The sequence below is a fragment of the Perca flavescens genome, chromosome 23, assembly GCF_004354835.1.
Source record: "Perca flavescens isolate YP-PL-M2 chromosome 23, PFLA_1.0, whole genome shotgun sequence".
NCBI classification, from domain to species: domain Eukaryota; kingdom Metazoa; phylum Chordata; class Actinopteri; order Perciformes; family Percidae; genus Perca; species Perca flavescens.
This window is the reverse complement of record NC_041353.1, coordinates 18807285-18828588: the sequence shown is the minus strand read 5'-3', so window position 1 is coordinate 18828588 and position 21304 is coordinate 18807285. Positions and strand designations below refer to the sequence as shown.

At 42.0% G+C, this 21304-nt stretch overlaps 1 protein-coding gene across 1 annotated transcript in view; it reads left to right on the top strand.

Annotated features, from left to right (window-relative positions):
• The window catches only part of lrig3 (leucine-rich repeats and immunoglobulin-like domains 3), a 22138-nt gene extending 2433 nt beyond the window's left edge, over positions 1-19705 (top strand). The window contains exons 2-19 of the mRNA XM_028571157.1: positions 2483-2554; positions 2665-2739; positions 10479-10613; positions 10760-10903; positions 11245-11388; positions 11521-11664; positions 12546-12689; positions 15081-15161; positions 15255-15326; positions 15867-15938; positions 16344-16507; positions 16841-17176; positions 17302-17583; positions 17739-18215; positions 18305-18463; positions 18556-18696; positions 18833-19087; positions 19175-19705. Coding sequence (XP_028426958.1) covers positions 2483-2554; positions 2665-2739; positions 10479-10613; positions 10760-10903; positions 11245-11388; positions 11521-11664; positions 12546-12689; positions 15081-15161; positions 15255-15326; positions 15867-15938; positions 16344-16507; positions 16841-17176; positions 17302-17583; positions 17739-18215; positions 18305-18463; positions 18556-18696; positions 18833-19087; positions 19175-19419 — 3142 coding nt within the window. The 3' untranslated portion in view covers positions 19420-19705. The remainder of the gene's footprint in view (positions 1-2482; positions 2555-2664; positions 2740-10478; positions 10614-10759; positions 10904-11244; positions 11389-11520; positions 11665-12545; positions 12690-15080; positions 15162-15254; positions 15327-15866; positions 15939-16343; positions 16508-16840; positions 17177-17301; positions 17584-17738; positions 18216-18304; positions 18464-18555; positions 18697-18832; positions 19088-19174) is intronic.
• Positions 19706-21304: the final 1599 nt, after the last annotated feature.

The window sequence follows — 21304 nt, the reverse complement described above, 5'->3', positions numbered from 1 at the left end:
AATTTGTGCATTAAGGGCAAAATACTACACCAATTAATTTTGTAATAAATAGTCACAGAATGACCCAAAACTTGGACACAGATTACTTTTGAATAAAAACATCACACCTCTGGAGGGGTATAATATCTCCCTCAAGAATTTAAGTATTACAGACCTTTATCCAAGGAATTTGATGTTTTTGGACTTAAAGAAGCACATTATTTGGCCAGGTACCACTAATGACCAAGCTAAAGGACAGGAGGAGGCAGATAACATTACCAATCCCAATCCCACTAATGCTAATTTTTTTGTTAGCTACTTACCTGGTCGTTTTAACTACTCTTCTAGCTAATAGATAAGCTAGCAAGCTACAGTTTGTCATACTGACCTTCCAAAATCACAATTGCCATGGTCATTAATGAAAACAACATAACTACCACTTCTCTTTATATGTTTGCTAATGTTTGCTCTTTAGCATTCACAATTTTGGCTAACTCGCAGTCTTTTAAAGCTTATGTCGTTAGCATTCATTCACAAAGATGGATGAGAAACATTTATGGGGCTTAATGAAATGTGCTGCTGTGTCCCATTATTGTAATCTAAAACGTTACTGACAGCTCTTGAGACCTAAAGAGTGGCTCATTTATTCACTTTTCAGTCTTAGATAAGAAAGTGGTACATATTCACCAGGCCGGCAGATACAGGCTGAGACCTGTACGCAGCACTGTGTGTTATCATGCTCCGCTCAGAGCCTGCTTTGTGAAGGAAGTGGAAGTGTCAGAGCTACTTAGGGTTTATCTAGGGTGTATGATAGGACACCTTTCCCATATAGCCCACAGCGCTGGAACTACAACAACAAAAACAGCACACAGCTCCGCGCTCGGAAAGAAATGGAAGACGACGAGGGTGTTAGCTTTAGCGAGGCTAAGAAGTAAAACTCAGGTTGAGTGGATAATGAAACTTTCCACCAAAGCACAAAAACAGGCCCCAGAAAATTTGACAGGGGTGTTTCAGATGTATGAAAGGCGTCCCTCTCACTTTTCCCGGCATTGTGAAAACATTACCAGTTGATAGGTTCTTCCCCTCCTCCCAGAGCTCCTTGATGGATTCCAGATGAGGGAGGTAAGGAGGGGGAGGAGGGGTAGAGGACGAGGAGGGTGTAAAAAAAAAAAAAAAAAAAAGAAGTGCAGCAGCGTCAATAACTCCACCACTTTATGGGGCACGACGCTCCGCTTGCCAGACTCCTTAAGCTGGTTTTCAGGAGGCTTTTCAAAACAGCCAGCCAAAAGAATCTTACCCCCAGTGGGTTGCAGCCAAGACTGCTTCAGTCCAAGCTCAGTCGAGTTTGAGTTAGGCTCAGATCCAAAGGGGGTTCAGACCAAATCAAGACACAGACCAGAACTGCTACTGAAGAGTACAATAGGCATTAAGCAACCTATGTGCACATCCTTCTAAAATGTACAAATATGAATTGATGCTAAAGAGGAGTTCTGATATAAACCCTGACTAATCATACACACATTGCTGGAGGTTTGATGTCCTGTACACTTCTTTAGGCAAAATACTTAAAAATGTGTGGAATGCTAGACAGATTCTAAACCAAATATCAATGGAAATAAATGTTAAGATACATAATCTGTTAGATTTGGTTTGATGGTTTGTAAACGTTAAAGTCAGAATAGGAATGTGGTTAATACAAGTCCAGACACCAGAAAGTAAGTCTGATCCAAGCCTTGGCCAAGACTGAAACCTCGACTCCAGCATTTTTATCGACCTCCCTCGCCAGGTTTCAGCCTTCTGTCAGCACAAAGAGAATCTTGCCCCGCAATAACTTATCAGCTTGTCTGTTTTGGCTCGGATTCTCAGCAGAGGCCTGGATATGAAGCCGTTCTGGCATCGGTGTTATAAGGAAGGGACGAAAAGCCAATTTAACTTTTTTTGGGGCTTGAATGGGAAGCAGTTTGTTTTGGAACGTTTTCATTTGCAAGAAAAATTACTTTAACCAGTCGGGTACTATTTCAATAGTTTATCCTGAAGTGACATGTCTTTAGTTTGAAATCAAAGTAACAGTCCAGTCTCAGAAACTAAATAATCAACTATATTTAGGAGCCGTTGAACTACTTTGTTGGGAATTTGTTGAAAACAAAGACATTGGTTGACCGTTTCTTTGGGACTTCATTTATTGATATCTGAAACTGTATTCAGTTTGTTTTCACCACATCTCCTGTTTCTAACAGTATGTCAGCAATACATCCTATTCTTGCTTATTTTTCTGGCCGTTCCGTTTCATTTCATCACCATCAGTTTTGCACCATCTCACACTTTAATTACGATGACTTTTCTTTGATGCATTTCCTCTGTTCACAGTGTCAAGGCACAATAACACAGAATTTGTATGTAATTATGTTGGATATGCAGACCCAAATGGAAGACTGCAGCAGCCGAGAAACACAGTCCATGGTGTATACTTTCCCCTCAACTTTTGCCTTTTTTCCCTTCCCAGAGACCTGAGCCATAACAAATTGCAGGTGCTTGACGGCACTTTGTATTCCAAACTACAACATCTAAGTGAAATGTAAGTATGCCTTGTGTTCTCAGCGCTTTCTACAGTAAACAGGATTTTCCAAACAGCCTCCATCACTGTCCTGCGTGTGACAAACTATTCTCTTTTCTCAATGTGTACAGAAAGCTGAACCACAATGAGCTGGAGGCAATACCTGATTTGGGCCCTTATGCTTCAAACATCACAACACTCATTCTGTAAGTAAAACTTTTCTCAAATTCTATGAACACTTCTCACTTCAGCCTGGTCTGTAGGCTAATCCTCTGCCAGAGTTGTCATTGCTGGTTAAAGTAGTGAGCTGAGAAGTGGTTCCTCCCCCTTCTTTCCCTCTCAAGAGCAAACCCTTTTGGCTGAGCCAGTTCCCAGACAGGGCAGTCTGAGACATGGCAGCCAGCCCCAGACGGGTCACGTGGTCTAAGACAAATGCCCTCAACAGAAATGGAAATGTTTTGTTTGGTGGCTGTTGCTGCTGTTGGTGTATTTTTAACCTGGAGGCAGTGACGTAATGCTGGGAAGAAAGAAAATCGTCATGTGAAAATCCATATTTGGGGATTTCGATGTGGATGGATTGTATGTTTCTCTGTGGCCCATTTTATAGGGCTTTAATGGCAGTTAATCTGGAAACAAGGCAGTGCCTGAGAATATATTAATACCGTGGTGCATCAAATTAAAGGTCCCATATCATGCTCATTTTCAGGTTTATACTCGTATTTTGGTTTCTACTACAACATGTTTACATGCTTTAATGTTCACAAAACTCATTTGGGCCTCATTCACCAATATCTTCCTAAGTTTTTTCTTAATTTGTTCTTAAGAAAGTTACTAAAAAGAAAGTCTACATCTGATTCATGACGTGTTCTTAAACAGCAGAATTGTTCGCAGGTGTGTTCTTAGAATTATGAGTCCCAATGTCCCTAACCCTATTTAGCATAGGTAAACGCCCCGTTAATTCCCATAAAAGGGCATGAGATGGCAGGGCCATGTGCACACTTAGAGAATTGTCAAAGACGTATAAAAGGAGAGAAATATTAGATTTTAAATTCCAACGGACGAAAACGGTATAACTACTTATTTTGCGCAACCATGTCAGCGCTCACTTGTGCGCAAGAGTGCTCTTGAGTGTGCGTAGATTCTGTTCTTACCTAAGAACAAATCCCAAATGAGAAAACATTGGTGAAAGCCAGAATCGCAAGTGGGGTTTAAGAACAAATTTGTTCATAATCTTTTATTTCATAGGGTTTCACTCAGGGTATCATTCACCTGCAATACTGTGGAACTCCTTTTTAATGGCTCTTACTGGTTTGTGTCCAGGGAACACTACAAAAATGTTTAAAAAAACATATCAAAGCGAGTCACTCTTCTGACGCCGCTTTGCTATACAGTGGCTTTACTAATATGCTTCGCATCAAAAACGTAATGCGACAAAGAATCCGCTGGGATGTAAGAGCATGTCTACAATGGGTGACGTTAGTGATATGAGGACGGATAAGGTTATATAGGCTACATAAATGATAGACTGGGAAGAAAAACCATACCACTCAACTAGGTAGGCTAGTGTCTGGATATGAAAATACATCTATAGTCGGGGCCTCAATATAATCTCTCGATGCACGTTTAACTCCATGCGAAGTAATACAGCTTCTTCATCAACGGGATCGTCGACAAAAGGAAATGCCACGTTTTGAGAGCGAGAGAAAACGTTTTATAGTCTTCCTAACACCGTTAATAAACCAACCCTGTTTTCTTATTCATGCCGATAACAAACTGCACTAAAATGCGCCTGATATAGACTGAATGAATGAATGAATAAATGAAAAGAGCGCTGCTTCAGAGGGAGGAGACTGAGAGAAACTCTAGGTTAATTGGAGAAAAACTGCTCCCAACCAGGTTAGGATCACAGAGTCAGTTACGGTTAAGTTACCTCTCTTTCTGAGACAGAAAACCCAGAGTTTTTCCCTCATCTCAGGGTTAACAAACTCAGTTTTCACTAAACCGGCTTTCTGAAACGGACCCCTGCTCCGATTGGTCAGCATTTTGGGGTTTTTTGCTTTTGCACTCTCAGATTCTCTGCACCGTCGTTGCAGCTGGGGAATGATTTTAACTGTGCTGTAGTGCACGCTCTACCTATATATAATTTAGTATAATTGTGACATCTCAACCGTACGGTGTGCATTTCTACGTTGAGTGTTTTGATACCTTAACAGTATTTGTATTGCACCTAGACCTGCTTTATAATAAAGAAAGTAAATATGGGTCCTTTTAAAGAAGCCAATTAATCCCATAGTTTTTGTGTATATATGCAGCAGAAACATAACCAACAGTGTCTGAAAGTGCTTGGCTGATACTGTAAGATTATTCAGGGTGAAACTATTTGACTTGTCATATTTCATCCTGCTCAGACTCAAACCAGAAGATTCTTTCGTACATTGTTGTGCAATACGTGCTTTCAAAAGAACACCAGATATTAGTGTGTGAAACCGCATCAATTTGATTTGCTTTCTGTGGCATGTGTCTCAAAAACCGACCGACGATGAAGTTATTGTGGAAGAATGTATCCGTCTCCCGGGTTGATGAGGCGTGTTCCTCATCAAGCCCCAACATGACGCTCCGCAGCAGCCGCAGGCCATGCGGCCGTCACAAGTTACCTTCAGCTATAAAACGGCGAGGAAGATAGGCAGGATAGTTTGTTTTATTTAAGGCAAGATCTTTACAACTGAGGTCATATTTCACTGCATTATTTGAGGGTGATTTTGTGTTATGTTATGCCAGTTTTCCTACTGCATTTGGTAACTCGGATTGGATTTGAAATATATTGGATTTGTTATTCTTACTCAAGACAAAAAAAAAAAAAAAAAAAAGGTTTTGTTCATGGGTTCATCTGCCACAACTGCTGTGTGTGCTGTCCAAGTACCCTTGAGCAACTCCTGCACAGATTCACTTTAAAAATTACAGACTTTTTCCAAACCATAATTTGATTTGTTGTTCAGTTTGGTTTACCCAAAGTCGTGTCAACTCTGCCTTAAGTCTCCAATTAAATACATCTTTTGATTTTCTTTGTAGATACAGAACATTGATATATAGTTAGAGAATGACATAGAACAAAGACTTGAAATAGGACGTCTTATTGTATACTCTTGTACAATTTCTTTTTTTTAAAGTTTTACTAACAGAGAATAACAGAATTTTGATGTTTTTTTTGTAGCTAATGAACCCCGTTATCTGGCCAAGTAACACTAATACATGCTGAAAAAGACTGATGTGTTAGCCAATGCTAATTTACTAGCTACCTAAGTTTTAATGGAGGAATCCTAAGAATTATAATTGTAATGCTATCTGTTGTTACTAGGGTTGGGTACCTACTGAAACCCTGGCACCGGTATCGTTACATAGATTTCGGTGCCACTTAAATGCCCGTGCTTGCAGAAGCATCACTGCACGTGCCGCTAGTTACATTACACTTGGCAGCATCCCACCCAGAGTTTTAACTAGTTAGTCTAGCTAATAGCTACAAGCTAGCAAACCACAGAGGCCTATATCATGCCAACCCCCCTAATGCCATGGTCATTAAATAAAAAATACTTGACTGACATTCATATTTTTATTCTAAGTTTTGCGTTTACCAGTCAAGTTAATCGCTATTTTGCTTTGTTGCCTTTTCCCTCCTAAAGTCTTTTGGCTCATCTGTGCTGCCTTAAACTCCAGATACAGACATTTTAAAGCAGCAAATGTCACAGTAAGTAGTTTTAGTAAATAAATTAAGTTTTAAATTGATAACCAAAAAAATAAAGCATTACACTTGCTGTAAAGCCTTTTCTCTCCTTAAAAGAACATGAACACTGCCTTTTTGTGTCACATTTAAATATACAAAAACTAATTCAAAGTAGGTTCAAAGTAATCAAAAGCGATAAGAAGAAAAAGGGCACACAGACGGAGAAATTGAAATTCCCACTTGCACTGCGCGTGTTGGCTGCCGCCGTCCTCCTCCTTCAGATAAGGTGGCGCAATGTGATTTTTCCAGAAGTTCTCTCCCTCCTTCAGTTTATCCGAGCTGGAAGGGTAGTAAAGAAAAGAAGAAAAAAAAAAAGACCTTGGGGTATCAAATACCACTTATTCAAACAGCCAGTCAGACATAGCGGCAGCTCTCGCAGACTTCTTTGACCTCGGAGCTCCGAGTAAAAACAAACGGCAATAACCCTGCAGCTGGTAGTAATTGAGTCGTGATCATCTTAATTAATTGAACAATTTCCCAGGAATTTATGGAGGGGGTAAACCCCACCACCGCTAAATCCCTCTGCCTGTGTTCAGGGGGGGTTCAACAAATGACCTGGAGAGTCCAGGTCTGACTAGGTATATGAGGAGGTGAACCTTGTTGAAGAGGAGTTACAAACTACAACAGCCGTGATTATAGTAGTACTCCGTGACATTTAACTAGGGCTGCAACTAGTAAGAATTTTCATCATCCGTTTGCTATTTTTAGATTATTCAATTTATTGTTAAGTCTATTAAAAAATGCTTTTCACAATTTCCCAAAATCCAAGGTGATGTCAGCTACAGGAACTTAAAATGAATAGACAGAAAATTTCAAGAAGAACGGCAGTCCCGTCCACATAGTTTGAATGACAGGTGATCTCCGGCAACTGCAGTGCAGAAACACCACAGTAGTGGGCTTAGCAACAAATAAAAGATATTTTGAAAATCAGTATGCAAAATGCATTTAGGAACTTATCTTACACCCGTAATTTGATGTTTTTTTTCAGTCTTGCGGGCAATACAGAAACACATTGATACCTCACGAATTTTACTAAAGCTCCCCTGTCATTTTTATGTGAAGGTCCTTCAGTTCACATGTTAATACGATCCCTGCTTCTCTCCACTCCGACTGGGAGCCGACGTGTGAAGATGATCAGCCATCTGAGTGAGATATATATGCAGAGTTGGATATGGCGTCTCAACAGCTCACGCAGCCCTGTTTTTTATTACAGGCGCCACTGCAGAGAGAGAAAGAGTCATCAGATGGCTTCTCAAAACTCTGTTCTTTTCCTAATAGGAAATACCACGCAAATGTAGCACCACTACAAGTGAGATGGTTTTAGAAAAAGCGGCTTTAAAGAGTTTAAAGAGCTTCCCCCATTAAAAGCATTTGTTGCTGCTCAGTGGACAACAATTTGCTTCAAACACAAATGGACAAAAAAACAATTTCATCACAGATCTTAAATCTTACATAACTTTTCAGTGCATAAAAGTGGTCAGTTTGACGGCGCACATACTAGTTTGCAAGAGTGCTGGCAGGTACATGCTTATGCAAAACCCACATGTTGGTGCAATAAGCTGGTAATAAAAAAGGCTTTACTCACTTAGGTTTCATGAAAATTAATTTGACACCAATTTTCTATGCATTGTTTGGTTGTATCCACAGCAGCACAACAGCATTGATATAGTGCCTATCTGCTACTCGCCTCAATTTTATAATGAGTACATATTCTATCAATACTCAAGATGCCTCGGGCTGTTATTGACACAACGCTGGCCTTCTATTGACTTCCACTAACGGCGGCAAAGCCCTACAACCACAGTTGTAATGGCTCTATAATCGCGTTATCTGATAGCAAAGTGGATGAACAAATTTGAAGTGTGTGTGATTGAAGTGTACAATGCCGGGCTTGTTTGTAGAAGAGGGAGGAGTACTCGATAGCGCTGCAAAGATTAATGGATTAATCGTTTAGAAGTCAAAAATTTAAATAATCGCCAACTATTTTGATAATCGATGAAATCGGTTTGACTCATTTTTTATGGGGGGAAAAAAAGGAAATTTATTTGATTCCAGCTTCTTAAATATAATTTTTTTTCTAGTTTCTTCATTCTTCTGTGACAGTCAACTGAATATCTTTTCGAGTTGTGGACAAAACTTGAGGACGTCATTTTGGGCTTTGGGAAACACTGATCGACATTTTTCACCATTTTCTGACATTTTATAGACCAAACTAGTTGATCAATCAAGAAAATAATAGATTAATCAACTATGAAAATAATCATTAGTTGCAGCCCTACATGTTGAGTTTTTGTTGAGATGGTGGGGGCGGGGTGGGAAGGAAAACAGTAAGGTTTGCTGTTTGTTGGCCCAAGTGTTTGCAGTTATCTGGCCATGCAGTCACACAGAGTTTATGTCGACTTAGTGTCTAAAGGTGCAGTACTGCAAACTAACTTTAATGAATAGTTAGTCTCACAGGATTATGGAATAATTAGTTGGCCAGATTTCTTCAAACTTCAGGGTCTACATCCTGGTCCTCAGACAGGAAGTGTGCACCAGCCCCTCTCTCCGTGGCTCTACTCCCCCCCGAGAGAAACTGGAAAGACTGGTTCTTTCTCACCAGGCGGCCTTCCCTCTCTCAGCGACCAGTCAGGGGAACATGAAAACTGAGATACAGGTGGTGTGCGGACCTTTTGTGTGGGACTTGGGGGCTGTGGTGCGTGGAAAGACCTCTGCAAATCTCCAAACAAAAGAGCTGCCTGTGCAGTTTTTTTTTTTTAATATAAATTGTAGACAATGATCTGTATTTCACTGTAGCCTCGTAGCTACTGCACACCAAAATCTCTATAGATTTTTGAGTATTTAGTTTAGAGTGCAGAGGGTTAGAGAGATGATGTCAGGGGAAGGGGGCACGATAGGAAAAGGCCCTGCAGCCTGCTGACCTCTTTTTAAGTTGGGACAGACTGGAGCCACTGCAGCGAAATGGTTCATGCACAACACTGAGTGAAACCAAAAGGCCATGGCGTATTTTCTAGTAAATGATATGAAGAAAGTTTCACATCGGCTGTGGAGTTTCCATTTGTGCAGAGGCACGCTAGCTGGTCTGTGTTCATACACCACACTCCATGTAATAACATAACAATTCAATACAGCTTTGATTTTAATTCTTTCAGCAGTTTCAGAGCATCATAAGAAGTCTTATTTGTATAATTTGGGAAAGTCTGCCTCATAGTTGCCAACTAATCGAATAATCTTTGCAGCGCTTAGGATTTTGTGGTTGAAAAATGAACAATCAATTGCCAAAATAGTTGACCAATTGTCAATTGATCAATGGTCTTAACGTTTCAGCTCTTTTCATGACAGCAGCCACTCTTGTGAAGCAGTCTGCACTGTGGGTCAGTTGATTGACAACTTTCAACAATTAAATATTAATGACACCACATCCCAAATTAAACCTACATTAGGAAACTGTACTCAGTGTTTTTTTTTTTTTTTTTTTTTTACAAGGGCTGCTGGAAAAATTAATCAGAAAAACTAACAGCCCTCTGGTCAGTAAGGTGTAGCTGGAGGTGGGGGGGACTGTAACCATCGCAATGAATACTGAAAAACGAGGCCTGTAGTCTGGTGCATTGGAGGGAATTCCTGCCTCCCCCTTCACTCTCTCTCTGCGGCAGAGTGTCATGCACAAAGGGGGCACTGTACAGGCTCTGTTTATAACTAAGCAGTCCCTGCACTGCAATTTAAGAGGCGTGCAGTTCAGGAAATTGCTGGCCTCTGCCGAGGCATGCTTTCACTGAGGGAATGGTATTCATCAGCCAAGTAATTGGCAGGTTACTTTTTTAAATACCTTGTTGGTAATTACCTTATAAACAAAATCACACATCACTAAACTGAAAAGTTGTTTGGACTTGGCATGAAGAGCAGCAACATTGATCATACCGAGCAATTTGTTGGCACACTTGAAATATGCATGCGACCTCGGAAAAACAAAAAAAATGTACGCCAGCGTTTCACGTTGGGTGGTTAGTTATAGCTTTACAAGCGCGTGAGAGTGTCTTTTTCTAATACCACAGACTAATTGAGGGACTTGACTGTTTGCATATCTGGAAACACGAAACCGGTGTGCGCCACTAGTCAAATACACAGTATTTTTGTCATTTATTGGAGTGATGGTGTCTGTATTTTCAGAGCAAACAACAGGATCACGAGGATCTCTGTGGAGCAGCTCAGGCCCTTCCTCGCTCTGGAAACGCTCGACCTCAGCAACAACAATATTGTGGAAATAAAGGCCGGCTCCTTCCCAGCTCTGCCTCTCAAGAACCTGTGAGTGTCCCCAGTTCTGTCAGTGCCTTTTTTTAGAGATAGTTATTTTGGTGTGGAAAAGCTCAAAATAAAAGAACCAGCTTTATGTTTCTGTAATAACATTTTTGTGTGTGTCTTATTTCGGTAAATCTTTCTTTCTTTCTCAGGTTCCTCAACAACAATCGTATCTCATCACTCGAGACGGGCTGCTTCACCAACCTGTCCAGCAGTCTGCAGGTTCTTCGGCTCAACCGCAACCGGCTCTCCACCATCCCAGCTAAGATCTTCCAGTTGCCCAACCTCCAGCATCTGTAAGCTTTTAATGTTTTTCCTCCATTAGAAAACGCTCTCAATCAGGGCTTCGGATCATAATGATTCATGATGTCTCATATCAACAGCTTTTAAGACTTTCCAGACATTCTAAATAAAATGCCTCTCTTTCCCAAACCTTTTTCTGACTTTTCAACATGGTCGATGTGCTGTTTCTGAGGGCTTTTCACCCTGAACTCAGTACAGCTATGCAGAAACATTCAATAATTGAAAAACTTTATTTAAAAAAAAAAAAAAAAAAAAAACTGTTACATTTTACTATGCATTGTAAAATATCTTCCTTGCTTGTGCTCTTATGCTTACTGTTTTGTGTGCGTTTTAGGGAGCTGAGCAGGAACCGGGTTCGCAGGGTGGAGGGCCTGACCTTCCACGGTCTGCATGCTCTTCGCTCCTTAAAGATGCAGAGAAATGGCCTGAGCCGCCTGATGGACGGAGCCTTCTGGGGCCTCAGCAACATGGAAGTCCTGTAAGCAAATTTACAGGAAATGCGCATCAAGTTCCGTTCTTCCAACATGACTTAAATGTAGTATAAAGTCTCATTGTGTGTGTGTGTGTGTGTGTGTGTGTGTGTGTGTGTGTGTGTGTGTGTGACATGCAGGCAGCTGGACTACAACAACCTGACGGAGGTGAGTAAGGGCTGGCTGTACGGCCTGCTGACTCTGCAGCAGCTCCACCTCGGCCACAACGCCATCGGCAGGATCCGACCTGACGCCTGGGAGTTCTGCCAGAAACTCAGTGAGCTGTGAGTCCACCTTTTTCTCTCTCTCTCTGTCTCTCTCCTTTTTTCCCCTCCCTTAGCACTCTGTTTTTTTTTCCCCCCTTCCTCTCGTTATTCCCTCCTCACTTTCCTTTCACACTCCCAACACTTCTGTGTTGCCCTCTCCTCCTCTCTGGCACTCCCGCCTGCCGTTCCTCACACTCCAGATTCTCCTGTCGCAAACCCACACCCACACCCACACCCACCCACCCACCCACACACACACACACAAAGCAGCGTTTCTTATTCTCTGCCAGTGAATGCCAACATTAAAGCACTGCCAACATATTACACACCCCTTTGCCTTTTCTTTTCTATTGTCACTTTAGCCAAAACATCGGCCTCTGGAAGTCCCACTTATTTTTCCTATTGGATATTCCACTATTAGTTGCAGTTTCTTTCCTTGTCAAACACTACGTTACCCACAAACTTCGGTGACTGCTGCCCCCCGCTCCCCATCAACACACATTCCTGGAAGCAGATTGGATTTCCTTTGTTGTGGCTGTTGTTTACTGCAGCGGTCAGTTCAGTGTTTTCAGAGTCTGGAGTGTTTTTCACAGATAGGTTGTTGTTGTTCTCCCCCCCCTCCCCCGTTTCTCTTGCTCTTATCACAAAGCTGAAAGTAAACAAGCCGCCTGTCGACTGGGAACGTGCCACGCTATCTGATTTGTTCTCATCTGAGTTTACTTAAAAAAAAAAAACTGGTTTCTCAGAAATATTTCTTTCATGAGTTTTGTGTGAATTTGATCTCCTCAAACTCGTGCAAAATAAAAAGTTATCATAAAATGAAATCTGGAAACCGATTGCAGGTAACTCAATTCTTTACTGTTCTCACGTTTTGTTTTTTTGTTGTGTGTGTCCTACAGCAACCTCTCCTCCAACCATCTGTCCAGACTGGAGGAATCCAGCTTCGTAGGCCTCAGCCTGCTTGACGAGCTCCACATCGGAAACAACCGTGTCAGCTTTATTGCAGACGGAGCTTTCCGTGGCCTCTCCAACCTGCAGATGCTGTGAGTTGAATTCCTACGTTTTATACAAAACACTGTGCAAAAGGTCTTCTAATGCTTTTCTTCGTGTGTGAATCTGATCCGACTTGTCTAATCAATATGAAATCAAATATTCTCAATACTGTTTTGTATTCCAACCTAAACCTCTATGGAACGCATGCTGAACCAAAATTCTGATCTCAACACCTCATGTTTTTACATGACATTAAACAAAGGAGATTTAACGTGTTAATGAGCTTTAGAGGTGCTGGTAGGCTGACTTTGTTTTACTTTTAGCAGATTAAGCTAGCAGTTAGTTTGCCAGTATTTGTGCTAAACTAAGCTAATCCTGTAAATACAAGTCCCTAAAAACAGTAAGTACTTCATATGCTGCCCTATTGGCCCTCCCAACCTCTTTAAACCCACCTCCACCATCAATCCTATGCTTGAGTGGAAATATCCTGCCTGATTTGTTTTGGGGATGTGAAATAGATTACTGTGTTGAGGTCTCTCCACACACACATAAGGAGGCACAACCCCAACCTCAACAACCCCCACCCCCCGCATGACCCCCCTCTCCCACACCCACATCCACCCATCCCCCCTTTCCCACAGAGAGGCTCAGTAACATTTCCCCTGGTTGGGATTTTTTGTTTTTTAACTCGAACCAAATGTGAGCTGTGCTGCTGAGGTCACCGTAGGGCAGGTGTGCAGCTAGGTGGACATAGATTGCTTCAGGGCTTTAAATCCACCCCAAACCCACACACACACCCTGCCTCCTCAATCTCAATCAGCCATAACCAGGCACGTTGAGGAGGAAAATAACTGTTTGAAAGCATTAGAAGCAGCTGAGGGATCAAAGGAGGCAATTTCTCTGGGAAATTCTTGGCTTTCAGTGATTTAGTACTTGAGTGCTGTGTATTTAGTTGTTTGGTGTAATTTTCTTTCTTTGGAGCGCAGGTATAATGTGTCCATACTTTTTCAGCAGTCACAGTTTGGGTTTGATAGCAGAAAATGTTTCGGGGTACATCAACGTTAATCGTCAGGTTTTGGTGCGATTCCCTCTAAATCAAAGAGAAAGGGCTTTCCTTTGTAGAGCCGCTACTTTGCCCTGACGTTGGAAGATCATACACGGAGAAATCCATTAAAGTAAAAGGCAGAGAGACCAATTACTGTAACCACAGTAGCGGGGACAAGATTGCACTAGCTGTTCTTAAGTTTAAACTTAGTAAAAACTTACATTGTAACTCGGCTAAGTGAAGATTTACGCAACAATACATTAAAATAGTTCACACCCCACAAACTAGTTCTTAAATAGATTAGTTTTTACTAAATATTTACACATACTATCTGCCAGATGTGACTGTTAGCTAAATGAAGCAACTAGCAAAACGTACATTAGCTTGCTCTTTGTATGGCACATTTACATTGAAGAGTAAAAGAGGTGAAGAATTATGGTTAATATATCTGGCCATTCCCACAAAATGCTGTTTAATAATGATGGAAACTGGGGTTATAAATTATGACTCACAGCAGATTAATGCTGGTTAAGCTAGCAAAATCAAATATGGAGAAATATTGTGCGTTACAGTTTGTACGAAGTTAATTAGCCATTTAGTCTAACACTATTGATATAACATTTTGTAATTAGGTATATTATGTTTTTGTGGAATGCAATTTTTAATTTTAAACCGTACCTGACCCTTTACTCTCAACAGGTAGCCTAATACATTAGTACACAGCTAATGATAGCTTTGTTAGTTGGTTCAGTTAGCTACAAAGTAGTTGCACCTGGCAGTTACTGGATGTATATATTTTAGTATATATATATTTTTTTAGTATCTGTAAATCTCCACTTAGTAAACACTTAGGTTATAACTAGGCTAAATTTGAAGAGACAGGTTAGGTTCTGTTTGAGGAGCAATGCTCTGCAGGTTTTTATAAACCGGAAGATCACTGTTGAGGTAATCTGATTGGAGTTGAAGGTGCTTTTTTCACATACAAATCCATAGAATGGGTAAATTATCACAGATTTATTATATATTTGATGGCAGATAAAAGCTCTGTGGCAACACTTCCTTTGAGGGTAACTCCTACATGTTTGAATTGCATGCAGAGTATATTTATCCCCTCATATGAAGTTTAAAATGCAGCACACGTTATATTGCAGCATTTCCTTGTCAAACTTTTTTTTTTCTATACAACACAGAAAAGCCATTGCAGACTTTTAAAAGTGCCGCAAAGGCCAGGAAGGAACTTTCTGGAGTCGCATTGAATATAATTTTAACATCCCAAACATTTCCCTCCTCAAACGAAATGTAAAGCCGCATAACGTTTTATTAACATCGCAAGTGCAGTTGTTTTCTGGGTGTGGATTTGTTTTACAATGCGGTCTGTCTTTGTTTCTTCGGAAAGGGATCTCCAAAATAATGAAATCTCCTGGACCATTGAAGACATGAATGGCCCTTTCTCTGCTTTGGACAAGCTGAAAAAACTGTGAGTTCATGATGGTAACACCTTGGACTGGTTGACTTTGTGGAACAAAATAAGGCCAGTTTGAAACTGATTAGATTTTTGTTGTTTTCCCAGATTTCTGCAGGGGAACCAGATCCGCTCGGTGACCAAAAAGTCTTTCTCTGGCCTGGACACGCTGCAGCACCTGTGAGTCGGCCTCGTGTTTCACTGATTGTTTCCAAAAGTCCGAGCTGTAAACTAAGCAGGGTGAATCACACTAAGACACAGAGGCTGTTTGTTAGAACCGTACACCCAAACTGTCTTCTCCCATTCCTCCGCTTTGATGTGGAATCAAGAAAAAACTCCGCCATTTGTATCTTAACATGTGTGCCAGACTATATCGATCATCAAGGCAAGTGGAGGAGTGTGTGTGCATGTGTGTGTGTGTGTGTGTGTGTGTGTGTGTGTGTGTGTGTGTACAACAGCTGCATTTGATTCTAATTAGAGTTTTTTCCCAGCCGTTGCCAGAGCTCAAAGCAGCTCAGAGTTGGGCCTCTCTTGATTAACACAGCAAACTGCTGCCCAGAGTTTTATTGTTCTGGAGCCCAGACCTTTTTTTCTCTCGATTGAAGTTTTTGTAGCCTTCACTCTATATGGCTGATGTAGGCAAAAAAAAAAAAAAAAAAAAGCTGCCATCTGTCCGTGAGGATTTTACCAGTGCTAATTTCTCTTCTCTTCTTTCCACAGAGATCTGAGCAATAACGGCATCATGTCCATCCAAGCGAACGCCTTCTCTCAGATGAAGAACCTGCAGGAGCTGTAAGTACGACCATGTTTAAGGACCGCTTAAGTTTGGATTTCAGTGTTGATGTGGGACACAGCACCAGGTGAAACTCATTATGGTCTGCGGGGAACAGTGCTTGCTCCTTCTACCAAAGGATAATTTCTAGTAAAAAGCTATGCAACGGAATTTAGAATTTTTTTTAAAGAGGATTGTGACTTAATGGGTCTTATGTGAAGAATTCCCATCAGTAAGCAAAGCAACATTAAAACGTCATATTTCCGAAGACAAAAACTTGACGTTTCACTGATCAGACCTTCGTCATTGTCGTCATTTTGAGTTTTAACTTCACAAACTACTCGAGACCAAAAATCGCAGAAACAATTGAAAGCAACGTTTTTGAATTGTGAATGAAGGTTTTGCGGCGTCCTCTCCCCTGGCAGGCGTCTGAATACCTCCAGTTTGCTGTGTGACTGCCAGCTGAAGTGGCTTCCCGTCTGGGTGGCAGAACAAACCTTTCTGCCCTGCGTCAACGCCAGCTGCGCCCACCCGCAGATGCTGAAGGGCAGGAGCGTGTTTGCCGTCAGCCAGGAGGAGTTTGTGTGTGGTAAGTGATGCATTCACTTGGTGTAACACCTTTACACACACGTTTTCCATTTACGAGCTGACCCAGATTGTTCAATTTTTTCCTACCTGACTCCTGGACAAGCTAATGAGTCTCATGAAGAGAATGTTATGGAAATGTACTAGGTTAAGTCTTCCGCTTTCCTGTTTAGCATAGAAACTACTGAGGAACTATTTCAGTTAACTTTTTCTCCTTTCAGATCTGCTAACAAAATGACAAAACAAATTACCAAACATTGATAAATAGCCAAATCCAGAGCTGAACACACAGAAGCTTTTATACAGATTTTTGAAATCCTTTTGTCATCTTTCCCAGATGACTTCCCAAAGCCTCAAATCACTGTGCAGCCGGAGACCCAGTCAGCCCTCAAGAGCACCAACGTGACGTTTGTCTGCTCAGCAGCCAGCTCCAGCGACTCACCAATGACCTTTGCTTGGAAGAAAGACAATGAGGGCCTGAACGACGCGGAGATCTACAACCAGGCCCACTTGCGGGTGCAGAAAAGCGCAGGAGGCGAGACGGAGGTGACGGAGTACACAACCACCCTTCAGCTACGTAATGTGGAGTTCTCCAGCGAGGGAAAGTACCAGTGCGTCATCTCAAACCACTTTGGATCGTCCTATTCAACAAAGGCCAGACTCACTGTCAACAGTAAGTTTGGGATGGGAGAAGCTAATTGGTTGGCATGCGTCTATCTAAAAAATAAATAAATAAATAAAAGTCCATAAAACGGCTGTCTGTGAGGATTCTAATTATCATTGAATTCTCATTTCCAGTGCTCCCTTCCTTCACCAAGATGCCAATGGACCTGAGTATCCGTGCTGGAGCAACAGCCAGGCTGGAATGTGCCGCCGTTGGTCACCCTTCCCCTCAGATTGCCTGGCAGAAAGACGGAGGCACCGACTTCCCTGCTGCCCGCGAACGCCGCATGCACGTCATGCCGGAGGACGACGTGTTTTTCATAGTGGACGTCAAGACGGAGGACATTGGCGTTTATAGCTGCACAGCTGCGAACACAGCTGGCACCGTTTCTGCAAATGCTACGCTAACTGTTCTAGGTGAGAAACGTCAACGTTGGAGCAGAGAAGTGCTCTACGTTTAGAACTTCCATTTTAGGTTTGAAAGGCTTGTGTGTGAAATAAACTGTAGATCAATGAATTACTTTGAATATTCCTTGTCGCACTAAATTCTACTGCTCTGGTCCTTCTTTCAGAAACCCCTTCCTTCTTACGGCCCCTCATGGATCGCACTGTGGCCAAGGGCGAAACAGCCGTCCTCCAGTGCATAGCTGGTGGCAGTCCTCCCCCAAGGCTAAACTGGACCAAAGACGACAGCCCGCTGGTAGTGACCGAGCGCCATTTCTTTGCAGCAGCCAACCAGCTCCTCATCATCGTTGACGCTGCAGAGGCCGACGCAGGGAAGTACACCTGCGAGATGTCCAACGCGCTGGGCACCGAGAGGGGTAACGTTCGGCTGGCTGTCATACCAAATCTTAACTGCGACTCGGGAGTGCAGGGCGGCGTGGGAGTCGGCATCGCGGGCGGGGTTGGGTCAGACGATGATGGGTGGACCACGGTGGGAATCGTCATCATAGCCGTGGTGTGCTGTGTGGTGGGCACTTCACTGGTTTGGGTGGTCATCATCTACCACACACGGCGACGCAATGAGGACTGCAGCGTCACCAACACAGGTTGGTCCATGATCGTTTGTTGGAGTTATCGCAGAATCTGTCAATAAAAATGAAAGCGTGTGATCTAACTTGATGTCTTTGTGCTCCAGATGAGACCAACCTGCCTGGCGACATTCCCAGCTACCTGTCCTCCCAGGGCACGCTCGCCGACCGTCAGGATGGCTACATCCCATCAGAGAGCGGCAGCAGCCATCAGTATATGGCTTCGTCTATTAGCGGCTTCTACCTGCAGCCTAAAGACATGAATGGTAAAACACCTCCCTTTCTTCTTTGTCTGAAAATTGAATCCCTCTGCACCGTCACGTTTTTCTTACACAATCCTGTTCCTTCCCCAATACAGGTTTTTGTCAGCTGGATACAGGAAGTGAAGCCGACATGGAGGCAGCCATCGATCCTCTCCTCTGCCATTATCAAGGTCCAATCAGCTCCCTGCTTCGCCAGGACAACATCTACTCTGCTGACCCGTCAGAAGTCTTCACAGGTCCGTACAACAATTCTATTAGACTGTTGTTGATGCAGGACATTAAGTCCAAGTATTCCTGATGTACAGTCGCTAATCTCTCGATATCTTTCTTACTTTCTAAAGGATATAATTTCCTTCTTTTTTTAACTTTCAGGCTGTTCTATCGACCAAAGGCCCGTCTGCATGGACTCTTACAGCGGCAGCCTGACCAGCTCTAAAATGAGGGACTACTTCCTGTCTGAGCATTTTGACCTCTGCTCCTCCTCTGTCCTGATGCAGCTCCCCAACGCCAGTCTCCCTCACGGCCCCTCTCACCAGCAGAGTGACCGCCGACCATCCATGGAGGAGGGAGAAGCCATAGACTACGGGAGACCTCATGAATGTCTTCCCCCCTCCAACACCTTCATGGGTAGGTCTTGGGTTAATCAGTTTTCTGAACTTTTCTGGATCTTGTCTGTACGTTGGTCTGACTTCTTCCCGCATCTTTCTCGCTCAGGAACATTTGGGAAAGCTCCCTGGAGGCCTCATAAGGACCAGTACACAGGCTTTGCCCCGCCGTCGGTGACGCGTAATGGAATAACTCTGCATGAGAATCCTTACATCGCTCCAGATGCCGACTCCGACCTCGAGGACAACGGTCTCGCCAAGGACTCGGCGTCAGAGCAGAGCAACAGTGTTTATGAACAGCTGTTTGACAGCAAAAGGACTGATCCCATCCCACAGCGCAGAACGAGCACTTAGCTCAGTGACTGTTGTTTTTAATGAAGAGGACGACCAAAAAAAAATAAGAACATTTCTACCTCACTGAATGGACACTTTTGCAATAAAGGACTCCTCAAATGTGCAACGGGTGAATGTAACGGACACTTTGATGTTCCAAGAGAAAAGTAAAAAGGAGCATATTAGCAGCTGTTCTTCAAGGACACAGCTTCAGTTAAATATAGATGAATATATAAATATATGTTTTTTTATATAAAGTTTATTATATTTTGTAAATTGTATATAAACAGATTCCATTATTTTTGCTTACCTTTTGTGTATGAGTTTTTTGCAGCCCTGCCTATTCAGTTATTCCAGTTTGAATGAAGCAATGTTTTGCACATACGTAAACAATAATAAAAAAAAAGAAAAAGAAAAAAAAACTGTGTGCTGCTGCATTCACTTAATGCTACAAGTCAAGTTACTGTCTTAATCATGCAGGACATGCGAGATTGATGTGAGAGATTTAGAGGACGTGGTGGGTGTTCAACGCTGGCCTTCTAGAACCGAACCACAGACCGCCAAGGACGCCACAGGTCTGTCATCCGTCAGCCCCCCCACCAAGAGACAGACTGAGACACAGAGGATGTTTAACTGTTTGGTATCACAATCTGGTTCAATGCAGGGCTGGGCAATAATTATAAATAATAGTTTATCGACTCTCAGTGGAATCATGTGGTACACATTTACTGTTGATTCCGAGCAAGCTGAAGGCTTTAATCTCTGGTTATTTTGCATATGTTTACAATTTTGTGATTTAAATAAATACAGAACAATACCATTAATAATATCCTGACAATGGTTGGTATCAACCTTATGGCCCCACACTGGTACCACTGTTACTAATTCTACTACTACTACTACTACTACTACTACTACTACTACTACTGTAGTCTCGCATTGCCAGATCTATCTCCACAGCTCTGGCTCGGGCTGTTCGATTATGGAAAAATCATAATCACAATTATTTTGGTCAATATTGAAATCAAGAGTTTTTAAACCGGTCACTCATTGACTTTTGAAAAGATGTTGCAATCATTGAATAAAAATAAAAAAAAACAACAACAATGAAACAGTTGAACAAATTAACAGTAAAAAAAACCTACCTTGAACAAAATAAGAGTTTACTTGCAAAACGTAAATCATCGTTTTTGTGATTGTTAGGAGCCAAAATCGTTATCAACATTAAAAATGTGTTTAATTGCACAGCCGTAGCTCTGGCTACACCATAGATACTGTATTTTATCTTGATAGTAGAAAAAAAAAAAAAAAACTATCTGGGTTGTTTGCATTTCTAAAACCAATCACAATCGTCTTTGGCGGTGCCAAGTTCCGGACGCAGTGACAAAGGCTCTACAAAATTGTCTCGGGAAGGAACTTCACATACAATATTAAATGAAGTTAACTGTTAGGTGAGCTATTAAATTAGCTTGATACATGGTTAAATGTAATTTGCTTTTACCAGTGTGTCGCTGTGTGTAACGTTAACATTACTTTGCCCACAGTCATCCCTGCCAATCTGTCCCAAAACGTCCCAGATAGATAGTAAATGCCATGAACATATTCTTTGTAAATCATTCACTGAAAGAATCAAGCAGGGCTGCCTTGTTGCACAATCCAAATTTTCTTCAAAATCCAGCCATTTTCAGCGTGTAGCTTGCTAGCTCAAAGGTTGCAGTTTCCTGAAGTGAACAGAGTTTTCAGAACGGCAACACACAGAGAACAGAAGGTGAGGGAATAATCCTGGAAATGGACCGTTGATCCAGACTACTACCACTGTATAGTACCACTAAGACTTATTCTACTAATTCTACTATTACTACTAGTGCAAAAGCTATTATGTCTACTACTACTGATTGAGTTCCTC